Source organism: Nilaparvata lugens, chromosome 12, assembly GCF_014356525.2.
Source record: "Nilaparvata lugens isolate BPH chromosome 12, ASM1435652v1, whole genome shotgun sequence".
Taxonomy (NCBI): Eukaryota; Metazoa; Arthropoda; class Insecta; order Hemiptera; family Delphacidae; genus Nilaparvata; species Nilaparvata lugens.
This window is the reverse complement of record NC_052515.1, coordinates 24148643-24170852: the sequence shown is the minus strand read 5'-3', so window position 1 is coordinate 24170852 and position 22210 is coordinate 24148643. Positions and strand designations below refer to the sequence as shown.

Here is a 22210-nt window from a genome sequence, read left to right as displayed (position 1 = left end):
TTAGTATTCACTCTAGGATAGAACTACTACTGTATAGAACCAGATACAAATAGTCTATAATCTTAAATATTTTTACTCTATGATAGAGCTTACTAACGTATTGAATAACACTAATAATAATGACATCCCAGTGCTCAGTCACATAAAATTTCTCTAGTGTTATGCTGTTACATTTTATTACCAAAACGTTTTAAAGGACTGACAGCGCAATTACAAGGTTTCAGCATAATAATTTCAAACCCGACTGAGAAAGCTCTCTCAGTAACTCTTATCATGACGATATATCTTGCTGCTTCCGGTTATCATATAAATTTTGCCGTCTAAATCGTTTTCAGTTTATAAGATGATCTAGAGGTAGGGAGTTTCATGTGTAGGTGGACCTCATCATCTTTATCTCAAAGAATATTTAAATATATATTGACATAGCATATTTCACTCAGTATCTTTTGGATATCTAATTTGATAACGCACTCCTCTTGAAACCCTGATCTTTTAAAAATGTTCATACAATATTTGAACAGCCTTAACATTTTTACACAACAAAGATGGAATTATCGAACTTAATTTTCACAATAACATGTAAAGAGAACTGAATTTCTAAGTTTTGTACAACTTAAATAAGATGCACTTAATAGAATATTCTATAATATTTTGCCAGTCAAGCAGCAAATTTACAGCATTATTATTGTAACAGAACAATTTCTTATCAAATAACAATTTTGCATTGCATTCGTCAAGCAGGTGCTAATGAGAATGATGTGCAGTGAAATATGAATGAATGTAATGAATGGGTAACTTAATACAGCAAAAATAGAATAACATATCATATACAGTGATCTATTTATTTCACCTATTTCATCTATTTATTTATTCGATCTGTAAAACACCTTAGAAAAATACAATTAAAACTTTTTGAATACAAAAAGGAATACTCTACAACTTGAAAATTTACAGTTTTTTAATACTGGAAATGCATTTTGATTTTTCTTTCACAACCTTCCAAAACAAGCAGAATGAACATTGGTGTTCTCTTTACATTTTGTTCATATTTAATGACGAAAACACTAGGTGGTAGAATACATTAAATTATCACTTTTCCCGTCCAAATAGACGATATTTCCATATCATATCTTGCTTTCTAAATCCTTTGCAATTAACAAATTAAAAGTCCTCAAAAACTCAACAGAAATACAATGAAAAGGAAAGGTCATAATTTTCTGACAAATTTGTACCAAAGTATTCTGATTTATTACTTCTTTGTGAGAGCTTCTCAAAGTTAATTGCGTTTCTGACTCAACCTAGAAATCACAGTTCACAACTTCAACTGTAATTTAACAATTAAAAATGTAAGGCTGTCAAAAACTTTAGCTAAGTGACATAAGAACAAATCTGAGAACAAATTTTGGGTGAATAACTATGTATATTAAGGAAAAACAGTTCATCAGTTGACTAATAATATCACTACTTATGCTAGACATAATATGGCCTGTATGCAATACATACTCACAGTAATAAGTTTGATATACTCATAGCTTATTAATATAGAGTGAAATAATTTTTTTTCAACAGATAAAAGCGGATTCCTACACATCAGTATCAGTGAACGTCACCGGTACAGTGAAAATATAATTCCCATGTGTTCTAATGGGACTATTCATACTCACTCGATAGGGCTGGGTGGGAACAGTCCCATTAGAACACATGGGAATTATATTTTCACTGTAACGGGTACCTAAACTGATACTGATATATGGGATTCCAGCTTGAATAATATTACAAACAATAATCATGTAAATCTTCAATGAGGGAGGTACGCTACATACTTTTCTATACTAATACCTGTATTCAATTCAATAATCAATATTAAATTAATTTGAATTGGATACAATATTTTATAATTTGTATTATAGTAACAAGATGCTTGCGATTGCCATGATGAGTGTATTTTAATCATGCTTTGGAGACTTCTCCAGTTTTTTTACAATGCTTAAATGTACAATGTTTAAATTCATTCCTCAGTCCCAATGATTAGATGATTCCCCTCAGTAATGCATGAGACTGGCCATGAACAAGACAACCATAAGCTAACCCATATTTCAGTTTATCTTCAACAATTTAAAAATTGATGAAAATAAATGGTCCATTTATGAATTAATTCGATAAATAAAAGTTCGTTGATAAACTGGGTTGCAATCAGGTGTGTGCATATGGAGAGTGGTCTTAGAATTATGAAGATATATGCACTTTTCCTTATAGGGCTACTACAATTGATAGGATGAAATAAACACTCTCAAAAATATAGGTATCATAATAAAAAACTAGAATATTGCATTAAAATATCACAAATTTATTAAAAATTTAAAAACATGTTTTATCACCTATGGTGTCATCTTCTGTGTGACAATTCAAAACAAATAAGTTAGTCTTGAAAAATGAGGTTTGAATTGTCACACTGGAGATTATACCATAGGTAATGAAACATGTTTGTAACTTTCAAATAAATTGGTGTTATTTTTAGACAATATTCTGGTTTTTATTATGATAAATATCACTATATCACAACAAAAACAGTATCTGAATATAGGTATTCCATAGATATATGGATATCCATAAAAATATCTATTTCCTTCAAAGACCACTGAATTAAAACTCCTGAACACTCAAACTGACCTTGTACAGGTTGGAAACTACTTTTCAGACTGCCCTTGTACTGGTTGGAAACTACTTTTCAGACTGCCCTTGTACTTGTTGGAAACTACTTTTCAAACTGCCCTTGTACTGGTCAGAAACTTTTTAAACTGCCCTTGTACTGGTCAGAAACTTTTCAAACTGCCCTTGTACTGGTCAGAAACTTTTCAAACTGCCCTTGTACTGGTCAGAAACTTTTCAAACTGCCCTCATACTGGTCAGAAACTTTTCCTCATTCTGTTCTAATAAATTTTTTAGAGAGCAGTCAGTAGTCCATTCGTTTAAATCGAACTTTGTGAATTAGAAACCATAAATATTATTATTAATAGCATGACACATACGACCCATCAGTGCAACAAATAATGTATTACCAGTTAGATCTGAAGCCCAGTAGCACCACTTGACAGACAGTAAGCAGCCAATGCAGGCACACCACAAATATGAGAGAGAGACATGATTGATTGAAAATAGACCTTCAACTTTTCAACGGAGACTTGGGGCGCCGCTGTCAAGTTAGTGATGACCAGCTCCTTCTCCTTGACTGTCTTCTCGTTCAAGTCAACTGGCACAATGGTGACTGGCAGCGTGGCAACAACTGGCAAGCCAGTAACAACCACCGGCTTTGAGTCGTCCACCTGTGCACGCAGCTAGAGGAGAGGAGAGACAGAAAGCGGGCCAGTTAAACAGCTGGAGCCCCAGGATATTAACGGGTGAGAAGTGTAAAAAAAATGATTAAAGTTGATTAGGTTGGATTCTATGGGCCGGTTTCCAAGCTCTGAGTCTATAGGTTCTGGAGTTTAAAGCCGATTCAAGTCTAGAACATAGCTGGATCTCGAGCTTGGAAACCAGCCCTATGTATTTTTTAAATTAAATTTGAGGTTTAAATCAAATAAAATAAATATTGTATTAAATTTGAGGTTTTGTGGTTTTGTTTTGAGGATTAGACAAAAATAGAACATTTGAAATATGATTGATTATATTTATAATTTATACAGTTTTCATTCATTCCTTGTAATATTTTATTTTTTCCATTTCAAGGATTTGTATTGGATTGGACAAAAAATACAACATACAGTTGAGTTGAAATAATATTAGTGAAAGCATAATACTTGATTTAATCTTTTTAACTCTACTCAGAAAGAAATAAATAAAATGCAATTAATTTATGATAGAGCAAGTTGAGATTTTATTGTAAGGGAGACTCCTTCATAATTATTTTCCAAGGAAATACTTGATAAATTATTTTATTTTGTATAGTTCCTCTTCGCAAAAATACGACATGGGAATAATTTTTTAAGGAGACACCATAAGACAAGTGGATATTTCATTTTTCAAGGAAAATTAGATTTTTTATTAGTTTTCAAGTGGACGTACAATAACGATTATCATAGTTTAGAATGTAATGATTTATTTGAAGGATAATTGTTATTTGCTACTTCAAGTCAACTAATAAGTTAATCGGAAAGGAAAACCACATACAAGATAATTATCTGATTACAATATCTATTGAGTCAGAAACGATTTGGAATTTCTATACTTTTAAATATATTTTAGTTACTCAAAACATCATGAATATTAGTAAAGACATTTCCCAGGAAAATTTCAATGGGGAAACTTCAAAGTTTAAGAGGAACTTGCGTTCAACCATTATTATTTTGTTCACTACTATCAAACCAAAGCTTTTACTTTAAATAGGAATATTTTCAAATTAACATATCATTTTTACACTATTAGCCTATGTCACAAAGTGTATTATAATTTATGGTTTTAGAATGACATGATAGGATATCAACAACTGAACTAAGTAGCTACAAGTAACTCATCAACATTACTTTTGAAAATACACAGACAGAAAACTTAAAATTTGTCAATGAACAAGAAGTTAAAATGACAACTATTACGGTTGAACCTGAAAGCTTTAGACTACAGAAAACATAGAATCAAATTCGTTCATTTTAGCCAAAAATAGAATCTTGAAAAAATCCTGAAAGAGAAATACAATCATTAAATATCCCTGATGATTAAACTGAGGAAGATATTCTTCCCTAAAAATCACAAGCTTATTAGATATCAGGCTGCAGGCATTGCAACAGTGATTATAGGAAAGCTCAACATAAAAATTATCTAGCAAAAATATAAAAATCCAGCAAGTGTAGAGGTTACAGCATAGATTCAATAAAAACAAAAACCAATTCAAGCCGACATAAAACACAAAAATTGAGTGAAAAAAAACACAAAATCAGAAGGCCAAAACACAAAAATCTTGCACAAACATAAAACATTCATACTGAATGTACAGGATAAGTCAGAATTTGGAGTAAAAACTCTGATAAGTGGTAAATGTTAATGAAATCTCTAACATAAATGAAGAAATGTACATAATAAATAATTAAATTTAAGGAATTCATCAAGATGAATAATGAATTCTCAGTTCCATATCACTTTGCAATCAACATACAGAACTGCAAGCAAACAATCATTTTCATTAATTACTCTAATTATTGAGTATTGATTTTATTATACTTCTTCATATCATAATATCCTAAACTCACATCTAATAGAGTAATACTTTTTCTAGTGATTGCTCAATTTGAACAATTCTAATAACTAATCTGAACATGAAACGAAAATTTTCCACTAATCATCCTAAATATTAGTAAGAAGTGAGTGATTCAATAGTTTCATACAGTGAATATTTATCATTAGGACTGTGCTATCATAAAATAAACGTCAATAGCGATAAGCATTTAAGCAGCAGAAATATTGAATTTGAAGCCTACTTAATCCTGTGGAGAATAATGAATAAGAGAGAATGTTAATTCTCAAACAATAAAAAGAAAATTCTAACACAACGCCAAGACCTGTTATAAAATAACACAAAAGTCAAGCTAAGGTTCAGTGGGATTGCTTATAAGGTGAGGTAAGATTGCTTTCATTCATAATATTTTTGTTTAATTGTTTATATTTCAAATTGTGTATAAGTTTCAATTGTTATTAATTAGAGTGGAACAATAAATAGTGTGGCAAGTGTCTGAGCCAAGACCTATTATAAAAGAACACAGAAGTCAAGCTTAGGTTTGGTGGTATTGCATGATATAATATAAGGTGAAAACTGTCATTCATCATAATAGAAAATTGTTTGTTTTTGAGTTAGTTGATTATTTTTCTTGCAACAAGTGATTGAGTTCAAATTGTTATTAATTAGGGTGGAGCAGTAGACAACGTGTGACAGTAAGGAGTTTTATTAAAGCAGAAAAATACTGAAGCAAATCCTTAGCTAGTAGAAGAGCTATACAACACTGACAAAATTAACTGATATCTAAGGAAAGCTTCATCACCATTCTGGTTAAAAGTATTCTGATGCACATTGAGAAAAAATAAAGAGGAAGACAAAACAGACTGCAATTTGTGCGGAATATTTCAACTATCAACTTACAGTCGATACACGTTTTGTCTTTTTTGAGTCTGAGGAAGAGGAGGGGTCGTTAGACTGCAAGAAAAGAACAGAATTTTCATGTTTACATAGGCTTACGTATGGAGGAAACTTTCCAATATTTTTTACACATATTATATTACATGTAAGTGAACCTAAATTTGATTTACAATTGAAAGGCTTCAAGCTGGAATAGAAATATATTGATCCCTTATTCTATTAACCTCAACTATGGCCTTATCATTTTTCGCTTTTCATTTTACATAGGCTTTTATATGGAGGAAACTTTCCATATTTTTTTTACATATTAAATTAGAGATGTAAGTAAACCTGTATTTGATTTACAATTGGAAGGTTTCAAGCTGTAAATAGGAATATATCGAGCCCTTATTCTATCAACTGCAACTACGGCTTTATCATTCTTAGTTTTTTATTTTTCAAACATTCAACTTTTAACATCAAATGGAAATTGATGAGAAATCTCATTCATTCAAATACTAATCCATGAAAAATATCAACTAGCGTTTAACCCTGTTGTAAATATTTGCAGTAGCAGAAGTCTTCGGGGTGGTTTACAGCATTTAACTTTGGATTTTCGTTTAATAATTATTATTATTATCATTAACTCACATTGAATGTGGGTTCCATAGATCCTACTTAACTTACTTTATAGTTTCTCTTATTGATGTGTTAAGTTGGTAGTTCTCACTTTTTTCCTACCTCGTCTCTTCTACTCTCATCATTCTTTTGTTATTAATTATCAATTGTTATTTTACTTTTCAATTTTAGTTTAGAGCTGAAGAAATGTGTGAGATATTCACTATAGTGAGGTCCACGTTATAATGACAGTGGAGAAAGATAGGAGAAAAACGTTGCCGATCCACTGTCTTGTCAATGCCTTCTATAAACGGTATCAGATACAGGTTTATTGATAAAATCACTTCACTTATATGGGCTACTTTATTCAAATTAATAAAACATTTTCATCAATTCGGTTTTTTGATGAAATATTAACGGTTCATTCTCGTTTAGAATAATCAATTATATTTTATTAAGCAAGAAATTATATTTTTAAATAATTTCATAATTAAGATGAAATATTTCGTTGATTAATTATTAATTCTACATTGTTGAAAGACGATTTGGCAACAGAGCAAAGCGAGAAAGAGATAGCGCTATCAGCTTTGCTGAATGCTAGACAAGGATAGCAATACCATTGCTAATCAAACACTGCCATTATAACGTGGACCTCACTATAGGCTACATTCACCTGGTTCTCATATTTTATAATGAACAAATTAATAACTGAGGTCAGTAATTATCAATTTCCGAGCATAGATTCAACCAATTAGTGATTAATTAGGATAACCTAATTAATTGATAGTGTCCAATTAAGTCGGAAAAGATACTCACGAATTTAGGCGCGGTCACTTTATGACCTCAAATACTGCAAATTGTATTGCCTTGAATTGTATTGTTTTTGCAAAAAAATATCAATTGAATTCTTGAAAATTATTGGTAATTGGCACTTTTTCATTTATTTGTACCCTACAATCATTCAATTTTATTCGATTTTGGGAAAAATCATAATTGTACGATATTGTTGTGAATCCAAATAATCTTACAACAAATCTAAAGAATGAATAAATTTATAGTTCCATTTGATAATTTAGCAAAGGCTAAAAATAAAGTTTCTACTGGTGATATTTTTCAAAGTTTTTCGATTTGTATACTATCATACTATCGCAGTTCGGAATGGATTGAGAAACCATCATGTTTATGGTTCTATTTGATGAACAATATTAGAAGAATGGACACTAATTATGATAATTCTGCCCCCACAAAAGTAATAAAACATTTAAAATAGAAATTCCACATATACAAGCAATGAGCCTACTATTGAACTTTGAATCTATTAGATGTTTTGATGACCATGTTACCTTTCTATAACTGAAAGAATTGTCAATTGATGTTATTTATTACAATAGATTTCAACAAGCTCGTACACACAATTTCGATCTACAAGACTATGGCCCTGTTGCACAAATTGCCCTGTCTGTTAAATTTTAATCGTGATTAATTCTGCGAGAATCAATCAGAGAAGCCGTCTTATCAAAAGGCTTTCTCTGATTGGTTCTCGTGAAATTAATTACGTTTAAAATATAACCGGCTTTTGTGCAACAGGGTCTAAGTCAATTTCCCCATGAACTACAATAGAAAAGACGCATTTTATATATACATCGCCATCAACAAGCTGATACGAGCATCAATAAATTTCTATTAATATAGGCGAATTACTTTTTCGTCAATGTGACAAAACAGTAAAGAATGTGAGATTGCAATTCTGTATGTGGTGCAGAAGCCTGCTATTTAAAGAGATAGATAAACTTTATTGTTCACATGTTTGACCTCAACAAACCGTGAGTTGGAACTAACAAAGAACAAGGATGGATGAAAAATCATTAGAAAATGTATATTGAAATACAAATAGATATTGTCAAGTAAAACAAGATAATAATATTGAATAAAATAAAAAAATAATGATAAACAATAGAATATACTTATCATTGCCTGTATAAGGGTGTGTGCACACAGAGAACGGTCAGAGCGGTCATAAAAGGATGTAGAAGAAGATATCTCTAATATCTACAGAGTGTTCTGAAAAAAGGTGCCCATAAGCCAGGGGGTGATTCCTCACATCAAAAGAAGAAAAAAGTTCTAATTAACATAGGTCCGAAAATGCTTAGTTACCAAGTTATACAGGGTGAAAGATTTCGTCTGAATTTCAGTTACCCTGCCCTATGGGTATTTGTTGGCTGTTAATTAAGATGTTAAATTCAGCGTACTTTATGTAAAATGAACTGAAAATTGAATAAAACCGTTTCCAGACTGTTAGCTACAGTAAGTTTCAAGATATGTGACGAAATACGCGGAACTTGGTCCCGAAAAACAAGTTTCTTCAAGGTTTGAAGCAGATTTACTATGTTAAATGTACAACAAACACAAAATATTTTCTTACAGAACTTGTAGAAAATTTCATTTTGAAGAGAAAGACGTAGAATAAGTCTATAATAGACAAACGCAACCTTGAAAAAATAATCCTTAATTACATACAAAACGCATGAAAAATACATAGCTTAACAGAGTGTGTTTATGGGCACCTTTTTTCAGAACACTCTGTATAACCTCTTAAGACCACTGGAATTTGGAACTCTGTATACAGACACCCTAATATCTACCAAGGATAGTATACAGCTATATTACACTATCCTTGAATATCTACCACTTTGGCACTATTGCATGATAAAATACAAACTAATAATACCAGTAGTGACATGGTTATTAGAATAGGAGAGCATTAGAATATTATCTTGTATTTTATCATACAACAGAGCCCTTGAAGAACCAAGATTACTGTTGTCGAAATAAAAATTTGAAAAACTATTGTAATAGAGGAAAATAGTGTGAGTGAGAAGGAATATTTGAATTAGAAACGTACCTCATCCTCTCTCTTTCTCAGATCAGACTGTACCTCCTCGAATTCCTCCTGCCCTTCGTTGGGGGACATATAATAACCCTCGCGGAGCATTTTTAGACCGAATAAAGCAAAGAGAGCCGTTGACACGTAAAACGTGTAGGCGCGCGGAATTATGGTCGCCGCATAGCCGAATACCACTAAAACAGATAAAATAAAACACAAAATTAGTTAATAAAACACTATAAGTAAAAAAAGTAATAAATAATTATAATTTACACTATCAGGGGCGGTTTGGCCAGGTCGTCTGGTCGGGGATCCCCGAGGGCCCCGAGGCGAAGGGGCCCCCAAAATGTAAGGCCTGCTTACCCCACAGACCCCGGTGGGGGACCACGCAATCAGCCATAGCTGAGAACCCGCAGCTGAACCGGACCGCCCCTGTACACCATGAACAGAGATATACAAAAGTGAGTTTACTAGATTAAATTAAAATTCAATTCTTTATTCAATAAAATAAGCATACAATATAATATTATAAAAAAGTGAATTAATCGCTCATATGGACCAGTATGGACCTATAGGAATTTGATTTAATGATTCCTATGTTGAAATCGATTAAATGAAACTAGATGAATGATGAAATAATTTTAATGTTGAATGACAAAATTGAACTTTTGATAAATATGAAAATAAAACTGTTACAAGTGATAAACAAACTATACCAGTTGAAAACATCACAGGTGGTAATCATATGATTCGCCACAGACCCATTCAGAAACAGTTTTGGGTTTATCCTGTCTAACTACAAACTGAGAGAAACTATAATTATAAACTGAGAGATTTAATAAACAACGTTGTTTTATGAAAATAAATACAATAGTTTCGGTTGTAAAAGTGAGTTTACTAGATCAAATTAAAATTCAATTCTTTATTCAATAAAATAGACATACAGTATATAAACAAGTGATTTAACCTCCTGTATGGACCCATTCTAGAGTCTGTATTTGAGTACATGTGAAGATACAGTAAAGGTGTCAAAAAAATAAGTGTTATTATTAAGTGTTGTAATTTTTATAGGTGATAGTAGCTTAACCTACAATTTAATTTGGACTATAGTAAAAAATTGAGAAGGGACAGTTTTGGGCATAAGCCTGTTGTGCCTTCTCACATAAGTGTATTAATATTGTACATGACTGAATAAATAAATAAATACAAAATAATAAACTAAAGTCAACATCATATAAAATATCATCAACAGTAGGGAGTCCTGTCCCACAAGATATCAGACTATCTGATTAATGAGAAAAATATCATTCAATGATTAACCATGACAATATATTTCCAAGTTCAACGTAGCTATAGTGAGGTTCACTTTCAACTGTCAGCATTCCTTCCAAATAACATCAATGCCTCCCATTCAAGCAATGCTGACAGTTTGAAGCGAAGAATTTCACTATAGAAATGAGCAAACCAAGGTCATTGCAAGAAGGAAATCAACGCAATCAATCAATAAAATCCCTACAGCTTCAATATCCATTCATATCTCAGGAGATCTTATCCAATATCTCATCTCAGAACAAGGTCAAAACTGCATACAGACATAGCTCAGACATGATTCTGACTGTCTTGAATGCTTTTGAATGAAACCTTCCCTATCTTGCAACCTAGAGTATTCTTAATTAAACCATTGTTACAACTATGGGTCATTACCAGGCAGCTAGGAAAGGTTAGGTATTAATTTGTCTAGGTTAGATACTGATTTTAATAGATTGGGTGTTGATAATGTTATACAGTGGAACCTCGATATAGTACATCTTGAAGGCTCCAAAATGTACTATTACGAGGTCTGCACTAAATCGGGGTGTACTATATCAAGGTTAAATGGAAAAATACATCTTGAAGGCTCCAAAATGTACTATTACGAGGTCTGTACTATATCGGGGTGTATTATATCGAGGTTAAATATGGAAAAATATTCAGGCCTACTATTATATCTCTTCAGGTCTCTATATTTATCAAAATGTATAATGACGAGGTTAAATTCTTAGGTTCTCATACACTACGTGGAAGTCCTTGAATCGTTTGAGAACAGGTGTCACTAGATGCAGGTCGGAGCTTGTCAGATGAGGTTATACGCGGCTCATACACTGGTCCAGCATTGCATGTCGTGCTTGCAGGACGGGCCAAAAAAGGAAGGATCGTGCCAGGGTGTTAGGAATGTCGTGCTAAGCACGTCCTGCATTGCACGGCACGATGGCAATCCGGAAAGGTTTGATTTCCGTCGCGCCAGGCCAAAAAATATCACTTTCACAACCGACTTCTAGCACGGCACGGAGCGAACTGAATTTGCAGTGTATGGCGCTCATCGTGCCATGCCAAGCTGGTCGTGCCAATACAAAAAATGGCAGGTTGTGCAATGCACGAGCAGTGTATGGGCCGCTATAGTGAGGATGCAATGTGCAAATGTGGAATGACTCAAAACTATGAACACCTCATGACCTGTGTCCAAATATGGGAACACATTGCACGATGGAGGATATTATTTTATGAAATGACAAAGCAGTTTCTGCGGCTAAATTTTGGAATAGTATTTGACCCTGTGTGCTCCCAGACACGAAAGAAGAAGATATGAGAAGACTATTTTAAATTATTCAAGATTTCAGTAGGTCAAGTTTTCAGTTTGTCAAGTTTCCAATTAGACCCTTGCGGAGCACAGGTCACCTGCTAGTTAGGGTGGGCCGTCCACTGGAACCGAATTCGTCCGAACTAGCAACGGCCGAAAACTACCGAACTCGTCCGAACGATCCCCCAAACAAAGAAATGAATAGATGCTCGTCCATTGCAACAGGCTCACCATTGCCGTGCACAGCCGTCTCCGGCCGTTTAATTTTTCGATCCGAATTGAATGGGATTTTCCGGCTCTATCCGGCCGAACTAACTAATCGAGCTGAGACAACAAAGTGTTCCCAACCTAAAATTGTTTCACAGTATTCTTTGTTTTTTAAAGTTGTTGTTTTATAAAGTTGTAACTATGGACAATGAAAAGTTGATAAGTTTGGTTCAAGAGCATGTTCCATTGTGGGATAAAAGATATCATTCTTGTAATGTTCAAAGGAATCTCTGAACAAAGATTGCTTGATAATAAATAACTAATTTAGTGGATATTTTTTGAAGGTAAGATTATTGTAATGAATAACTAATTTATTGGATATTTGTTTATTCAATTTTCAAAATCTCAATATAATCATTGTTTTTGAAAAATTTTGGTGGCTATGATAGTAGTTAATTCAATAATTTGGCAACTAGACTGCTAGACTGACATAAACGGTTCCAATGGACGACCATATTCGGCCGAATTAGCGGCCGGCAGATTCGTCCGATCCAACGACCGAACGGATCGGTTGAATACGGTTCCAGTGGACAGTTACCATAATAATAATAATAATAACAATAATCCACATAAATGTGGATGTGACAAAAATAAAATTGTTTTCAATTGATGAGGTGGGTCCTGTTATGACAAGGACTCTACGATAAAAATAGTGATAAACAGAGAGAAAGTGATTAAAGTAACAGAGATAAGGTGAGCTACTGTCACTGTTTAGATAAGACAGGTGTCATTGTCACTCGCCATTGTCATTTTGAGCTTATTGTGTGTTGGTAATATTGTTACTAGCAGCCGGGAACCCGGCAAGCAGAGCAGCCTATTACACGCTCCAATAACACTCCATTCACAATTATTTAATCCAACAGTTTACTAACGATAGAGCTTTCAATGAATGCGACAATTCACTATTATACTGTCAGCATTAGTTGAATGTGAAGAAGTGATGTTATTCACAAGGAATGCTGACTATTTACAAGGAATCCACTATGGGCATTGTTTCAGACTGTCCAAAGGCTAAAAATAAACTTTCTACTGGTGATATTTTTCAAAGTTTTTCGATTTGTATCATCAAGCTATCAAAATGAAAAAGTTTTCTCAGGAAAACATTTTTTCCTATCATTACTTTTGAGATATGAGCGCCTAAAGTTAAAATTTTTGGGACAGAACAGTTCAAATTCGGTAAGAGATGAATCCATGAGATTTAGAGGATGATTTCTTCATGGTAAAACAAACATAAAACAAAAATTATCGGAAAATATTAATCAATTTTTGAAAAAGTTATTTAATTTACGAAAAATGACCAAAAAACACTTTTAGTTTAGTTATTTTTGGTAAATTGAATAACTTTCTCAAAAATTTATATTTTCAAAAGATTTTTGTTTTACTAGATCAACAATACCATGAAGAAATCATCCTCTAAATCGCATGGATTTATCTCTTACCGAATTTGAAATGTTCCGTCCCAAAAATTTAAACTTTAGGCGCTCATATCTCAAAAAGTAATGATCGAAAAAAAGTGTTTTCCTGAGATAACTTTTTCATTTTGATAGCTTGATGATAACTTATACAAATCGAAAAACTTTGGAAAATATCACCAGTAGAAAGTTTATTTTTAGCTCTTTGCACAGCCTTCAGGCGTTTTCAGCATTGGTTAAATTGGAAGAAGTAATGTTATTCATAAGGAACGCTGTCTGTTCAAAGTGAATTTCTTTATAGGCGGTGTTTCAGATTGAGCTTGTTCAGACTGAAGTAACACTCATACAACTTAATATCAAGTAGTTTAATTTAGTTTTGGTGATGAACTTCTTGAGACTATCAGTCTCAAAAATAAAAGGATGAGAACATTGTCTTTCTTCTTTAGAGCTACTTCTAATATAAATAGAAATACAAATCTCAGTACCCTTTTCAATTATTTTATCACAACATGTTTCGGACATTCATGCCATTTTCATGTCAAAAACATGTTTGACATCATCTGTTCAATCTAATAGAATTTAGGAAGAACGGCAAAAAATCGTACGCCCAAAACTCGATTTGTGTGTAACTAGCCTTAGACAATGGCAAGATCATTGAACTCAACATTTTCAATAGCTTGGAAAAAATGATCAATATTTCTAATCATTTAATGACTAAAAGAATATTACATCAACAATATTATTCAAAATGTGTATGATAAGTTATGTTCAATCTAATAGAATCTATAAGGATTAAGTTATTAACATTTTGTTAATAGCTTTGGTGTAAACACAGCTTAAGAGAGGACCGGCTGCGCCCTAACTTCGCCCTCCTAGGTCTTAAATAAAGACAGCTAATCAATCAATTAATCCATCATTACATAAACACTAGCTGAGCTCATCTGCACAAAATTCAATAATAATTCTTTGTCTCATACAAATGTTGAATCGTCGAAGCATTAATGAACCCAACAACTCTATGACCCGCATTACATTGGGCCACCACGCTGAGTCACCATAGGGATACCAGAGAGCCACCAGTAATTAATTATTATTATTAGTAAATAATTATTATTAGACCTTGTGTGAATCAAGCTGGATACCAGAATCAGGTCTCCTGGCTGGCGACCCTAGTGTAATGAATGCAAAACAATTAGAAACTAAAATGGCCAAAACAACTAGAAACTAAAATGGCCAACTAATAAACTAAAGCATTAAATGCCTCAAGAGTTGCTCAGACACTTGGTATCCCACTGGTGGCCCAATGTAATACGGACCTAAATTCAATGACAAATAATTTTCAATTTTTCAAATATTATTTCAAACTTTGCCATACAAGAGGAAAAATAGTGAAAAGGATAGAAAATAATAAGATCGAAGAACTTGTAGTCAATTAAAGTCAATATTTAAAATTTTGCCATACAAGAGGAAAAAATAGTGAAAAGGATAGAAAAGAATAAGAACGAAGATTTTGTAGTCAATTACAATCAAGGAATGACAAATAGGTAGAATAGGTAGAGAAGAGAAGGAATATTTCAAATAATTATTAGAGGAGAATAGTTAGAGGAAAAATATTCAAAGAATAATAATCATTCAACAAAGCCAGGTAGAATAAGAACGTCTATTCACGAGACAAATTAATAAGGAAAACCATATTCTATAAAATATGAAGTGTAAAATAATCAACACATTTCTATCAAGTCCTGTATTTTACACAAACATTAACCAATGCACTCTTCCTCGTTGACAGACTTAATCAATACAATGACAATAAGAAGCTTGAATGGTTCAACAATGGGGAGTCATCACAATAGGTACCATCAGTTACACCAATCAATAAGTGCAACAAAGAAGGAAGAAGTACTAGGAGAGAAAAAATTCAGCAATAAATTGAACCTGGAAGCCTCGAAAGAGTTGTGGACTGGGTATTAGATCAATATGACATCTTTTCCTCATATGGTTGAGGCTTTTTCACAAAGCAATTCATGGTATTTCTTTGTAGACCGCATTTCATGGAATCATTTATAGTCAATAGATGAGGAATCACTTCCTTGAAGTCCTCACAACAGCATAGCTTGATCTCCCAAACAAAATAACAAAATTAACTATAGTGAGATTAGCGTTATAAAGTCAATGAACATGATAGGAAGACATTGTTGCCACTTTTTCACCGCCTTTGGTCCTTCAAAGAATACATGAAAATCATTTCCTTGAAGCCACCTCAACAACATAGCTTGATCTTCTAAAAGAAAAATAACTATAGTGAAATTCACGTTATAAAGACAGTGAAAATGATAGGAAGGCATTCTGCCAGTTTTCTTTTCCCACCGTCTTCTATAGTAGATAGCTATGATTCAAGTCATCCCGGTATATCTGATATATATATAAATAGTTGATTTTTGTGAATAATTATCAAAATAATATCGGGGGACCGAGCTTCGAAAAGTTCAACAGCTGAGTCATAATTTTATCTCAGTCCCATCAGGACTTCCTATATACTACCTGAGCCTATAAAAAAATGCCCCCGTATAGGTCTTATAGAAATTCCTACTGAAAAAATCACTAATCAGCTGTTAGAGAGCGTTTCAGATTGTCAAAATCTCAGTTCGTCTAGTTCCCGTTTAAAATATCAATGCCGGCCACCACATACGGCGGCCATTTTTTTGTAGGCGCAGGTCCGTTATATAGGAAGTCCTGGTCCCACACACATGCACTCTCTCACTCACTTGAATTATCATCTGTTTTTCCAAGGATGAATAATTATTATCCTTTTCATGTCCTTCAGCGAGTTTTCCCATGGATGAGACCAAGTGCAATCGAATTTTTATATCATAAACCTACTATGTTCCCAATTTCGTGAAAATCGTTAGAGCTGTTTTCGAGATCCGTTGGACATACATAACCAGATAACCATATACAGAAATTGCTCGCTCAATATAATAGGATTATAACTCAAATATACTATATTCACCAAGAAGATATAGGCTATCTTTTCGTGATTTAGATTATCTTTTAGATTTATCTTTATGATTGAGATTGAATATTCTGGTAGTTCATAACATTCTTCTTAGCTTGAGAAGTTAGAAAAGGATAAAGCTGTCTGCTTTGTCAAATGACAGACAAGGATAGCTAACCAATGTTAATCATATGCTGACTTTATAACGTGAATCTCCCTAATACGCAACTATCTAAAGTACCCTAATTTTTATATTTGAAAGCAAGTTCAAAAAATAATCTGGTTTATACTTCAATTATATGAGTGATAAAAAGCAGTGAAGAAGATGTGGAGACTATGGAACAATGAAAATTTACTTATCTTGACTTGATAAAATTATTACAAATCATGATCCAATTTTCCTCTCAATATTTCACTATCTTTGAGCTGCATATGAGTGGATACTATTTTGAGATAATTTTCTTGATTCCAGATTACCCAAGGTCATAGAATTATGTGCTTTTCATCCATTTTTTACTATCTTTTCTCAACTTTACCATTGGAACCAAACACGTTTCTGAATAATTTCCAGTTGTTGCATGTAAATTACTCTAATCTTCATTCAATATCATCTGGCGAAACTAGCATTCTATACAGCGAATTGGCACTACGTCAAATTTTCCAAGATAAGACCAGTTCAATTGCCAATAAATATAGAGATAATCAAATCAGCTCAGAAATTGCAACTGAATATCAGAAACTCTCGTTATCCTGGCTAACTCACATGAGAGCAAAAGTTTTCAATTTCAAAAGAATTTATTTGTTGTAAGGAAATTAAGCTAATTCGTCACATATTTCAGATTAATTGGGATGGAGAATCTAGAGATGTATAGAGATATTGCTGAATATGTTGAGAGTATAGAAATATTTCAGATAAATATGAATTTTAATTGAATTTGGAAATATAGAGGTATTGGAGGCAAATCCTATTATTATTAAGCGAGCAATTTCTGTATATGGTTATATGGTTATGTGGTTATGTAGTTATGTAGTTATGTAGTTATATATGTCCAACGGATCTCGAAAACGGCTCCAACGATTTTCACGAAATTTGGAACATAGTAGGTTTATGATATAAAAATTCGATTGCACTAGGTTTCATCCCTGGGAAAACTCGCTGAAGGTCATGAAAAGGATAATAATTATTCATCATTGGAAAAACAGATGATAATTTCGTCGTCTGTCGATAACAGAAGATGTGGGAAAGAGACAAAATTATGTTCAGCTATTCAACTATTTGCAATCAATCAGCTTATCTCACAAGAAATATCAATCTAGAGATTTTAATCGACTTGATCAAAATAAACTGATTTGTTGACATGACATGGAATATCATTCTAAATTAGAGTATATCATAATTTTCAAAGTTAATCATTATTTTACAGTTTTAAGTGATTAGTGAGTGTTATTTTGTTATTAAAATTGGTTTGTAAACAATCTAAATTAGAACTTTTCTGTTTTCAAATGTTTGGACTGAAAATTGGACCTTAATTCTAGTGTATGGAACATAACCTACTTTCTAACCACATATTTATAGTGTATAAATCAAAATTCGGGGAAGAAACAGTTTTGGGCTGTGCCTATTAGTCCTTCCCCAATCATTTTGAAAATTGTGTTCTGTTTATCAATAAATAAATGACGAGCGAAGATCGGTGCCCCGATATTTAGCATTAAATAACCACTGGATTGGAGAAATCCATTTTACGGACGAAATTGCCTATTTTCTATTTAGTGGCCAGAGAGGTCATAAGCAATGGCCCTGTCAAAAATGCAACCATCCATACAGTGATACACATCAAGCCAAATCAATTCATTTATTAGATCAAAATTTCCCAGTCAGAAAATACCTAACGATTTACTCCCAGTCATAATTTAATTCAAGGTTAGAATGAGTTTTACAACCAATTAGCGTTAATAGTTCAAAGAGGATAGTTTATTAGTTTAGATAGCTGGGTAATAGGTATTAGTCTTGAAAAGGAAATTGAGAATTATAGTAGAAGAAATCATACTCTGCAATTGTGATTGATTATTTCCATTTTCCCATTGACTCCAAAAGAATTTATTGCTGTAAGGAAATTAGATCTATGCCATTTTTATAATCAATAATTTTTGTTCACTACCATCAATTATATGAGACAGTTTGAATGTCGGAGTTTATGGAGGAAATTAGAAATGAGACGATGGATTTCACTTTGATAATTTTTATAGAAATCTTTATTGGTTATATTTATGTGGATTGTACCATAGAGAAACGATAGCATAAGTAGATATTCCATGGTATAGGGCGTTTATGTCGCAACTTTAACTGTTATCTCAAGCCGATTACTGTTGATTATTGTATGAGTGTATGAACGGCACAATATGAGAGACTACCAGTGTCATAAAGCTTCACAGGAAAGAATTACGTGGACTATCAGCTTGAAATAACAGTAAAAGTTGCGACATAAACGCCCTATACCATGGGATATCTACTTAAGCTATTTTTTCTCTATGATTGTACTAATGGTTAGTGAGAAACTAGTAGATATAATTTGATAAAAAACTGAGATTTCTCTAATAACTAAATACTGAGAAAATCTGTTTATCTAATTTAGCGGAATTTTTCACAATAATAAATATTCGTATGGAATTTATTGGTGGGAAGAACTTGACAGGACTTCCTGAAGTTATTTCTCTGAAGGAGGAGGGTAAGCTCACTCATATTATATTACTCATCTGAAAGTTGTAATTTTTCCACAACAGAATAAGCTTTTTAAAAGTAATCATTATAGATTAATAATTCTCATCTATTTCACTATCCATGACGAACTGCAAGTTAATAATTAGTTTTGAACTATTTTTTACGACACTACACTCTAATTAGACTTGTAATTAGATTGTCTAATTAGAAAAATCATAATATTCAGTATTAAAGTATTATTGAAGAACAATAAATGTGCAGCTATTTAAGATCTGTTGATATTTCAGTATGTCAGTTAAAAATTGAATCATAGTTTTAATTACTTATTATTTTCTATTTTATGTTAGATTTATCAGTAGGACTAATGTCCTATGAGAAAATAATATCTTGTTCTCTAAAAATCATCATGGAGATAAGAAAAGTACTCTATGAATCAATAGCTGTGGATTATTTTTCAATCAATGACAAAATAGTTTTATAGTTGTATTGTGAGTGAAGTGGTATTTTTCCGTAATGAATAAACACAAAGAAATGTTGTCAAACATTCTGTTGGAATTATTTATTTGTCTTTCAACATGACATGAAATTTGTATTTCATTATTCATGATGACAAAATAATAATTATTGGAAGCTCTATTACAGAAGACGACATTTATTCCACATAGATCATTACTTTTGTTGTGTTTTTCTGAAATACACTTAGGCTAGGCACACACCAGTTAGTCAAGACAAGACAAGACATGTTTAGTCACAATACTTCACATAGTTGCTTATCAAGACATGTTGAGACTTGTAAGACATGTAAGACTTGCTTATTAAGACAACTGGTGTGTGCCTAGCCTTAGGGTGAACCATATTTTTTTAATCAGAATTTTTATAAGAACCATAATTTTTATAATCCAGAAAAAAATAGTATGAGTCATTTGTGGATTGAGATCAAGAGATTCTTACAAAAACCTAAACATTCTAACGCTGCCATCTATTTTTATCTATCAATTGTTGGTTTTTGTTGAACAGAATTTAGATAAATTTCAATTCTGCACAGATAATCACGGGTATAATACACGTAATAGTAGTCTCATTGCTTTTCCAGTACATAGGCACACATCTCTAGAAAAAACTCCATTCTACTCTGGAATACGTTATTTTAATAAATTACCTGCAGCCATCAGAAATCTAGATTCAATAAACAAATTCAAACTAACAGTCAGAAAAATGCTAGTAGAGAAAGCCCTATACTCTGCTGCCGAATTTTAATTTGTGGAAAGGGGCTGTAGAGTGTAACTTAACTTTTTGTGACTTTCATTTCCATGTGAATTTAATGAGATACATCATAGAGTGTATTTATTTAATTTACTTTCAAGAAGTTAGAACTGAGTCTTTTAAATATAATTTTGTTCTAGTATTGACATGTCACCAGTCGAATGAGAGTTACTCAAAAATTGATGTAATGTGACGATAAATAAATGAAATGAAATATTAGGTGTTTTTCACACTTTTTCAGGCGGCAATCCAATCAGAGAGCTTCCTGCCCTGCTGACTCTGAAAACGCCTGAAAAACGCCTAATATCCCCTTCAACAGTTCATCGGTCACATATTTTCACTGAATAATAATTATTATATTCAGTCCTACAGTGCAACTGCAACTGTGCCACTACCTGTTCTATCATAGCCATGATTAATTTGTTATTTTGAACACAGTAGTTTACATCAAGTAAATATTTTATGCACTGGAAAAATAATAGAGCAGTCAATAGTTTACTAACTGATATCTTCAATACTTGTTATTAGAGGAATACAGATCGTTATATTTGTATAAAACTGATAAATCAGGACGTGATGACAATCACGTGGGGCCTGTTTCGTCCGAAAATATAAAACTTTGAATTGAAATAAATAGCTGCCTTGATTTAAAACCTAGGAGGGCGAAGTTAGGGCACAGCCGGCCCTCACTTACACTTGACCCTTTGACTTACCGTTATGAGAAAACAATTTTCACTGATAAAATTCCCAAGCTCTCCAATGATTAATTTAATTACTTTACTTTTGCTGATAGAGCATTGTTCGTTGAACACAGAAATATTGTTTAAGCTGTTAGAATTCCTTTTAGAATACTACACATTTTTTTCATTTCATAGAAACAAACAAGTTAATAACTTTGTTTGTTTTTTATTACAATTTTATATCAATCTTCAAATAATATTTATTTATTTATGGATACAATACAGATCACATGAAACAACAAACAACAGGTTTGGCCCAAATCTATTCTACATTGGTTTTGCTTGGCCCAAATCTATTCTACATTTGTTTGGCTTGGCCCAAATCTATTCTACATTGGTTTGGCTTGGCCCAAATCTATTCTACATTGGTTTGGCTTCGCCCAAATCTATTCTACATTTGTTTGGCTTGGCCCAAATCTATTCTACATTGGTTTGAATAAACTCTTGTACATTGATATATACAAGTACAGGACTCCTATTCTGTATATCAATATTTATTGCAATAAATAAATGCCAATTGCAACCGAAAATAATGAATCACAATCAGAAATTGAAATCTCGTTTCAATAATACTGATACCATAGAATAAACAATC

At 32.5% G+C, this 22210-nt stretch overlaps 1 protein-coding gene across 6 annotated transcripts in view; it reads right to left on the bottom strand.

Moving 5' to 3' along the window:
* Positions 1 to 22210, bottom strand: part of LOC111054711 (transmembrane protein 165) — a 58321-nt gene that overhangs the window by 15994 nt on the left and 20117 nt on the right. For 2 of the 6 annotated variants that reach the window (XM_039439241.1, XM_039439244.1), the window contains exons 3-5: positions 9621 to 9796; positions 6125 to 6178; positions 3162 to 3335 (exon numbers count right to left, since the gene is read on the bottom strand). In XM_039439241.1, the coding sequence (XP_039295175.1) occupies positions 3162 to 3335; positions 6125 to 6178; positions 9621 to 9796 (404 nt within the window). The remainder of the gene's footprint in view (positions 1 to 3161; positions 3336 to 6124; positions 6179 to 9620; positions 9797 to 22210) is intronic. The other 4 variants (XM_039439242.1, XM_039439245.1, XM_039439246.1 and 1 more) reach the window with 3 other exon arrangements.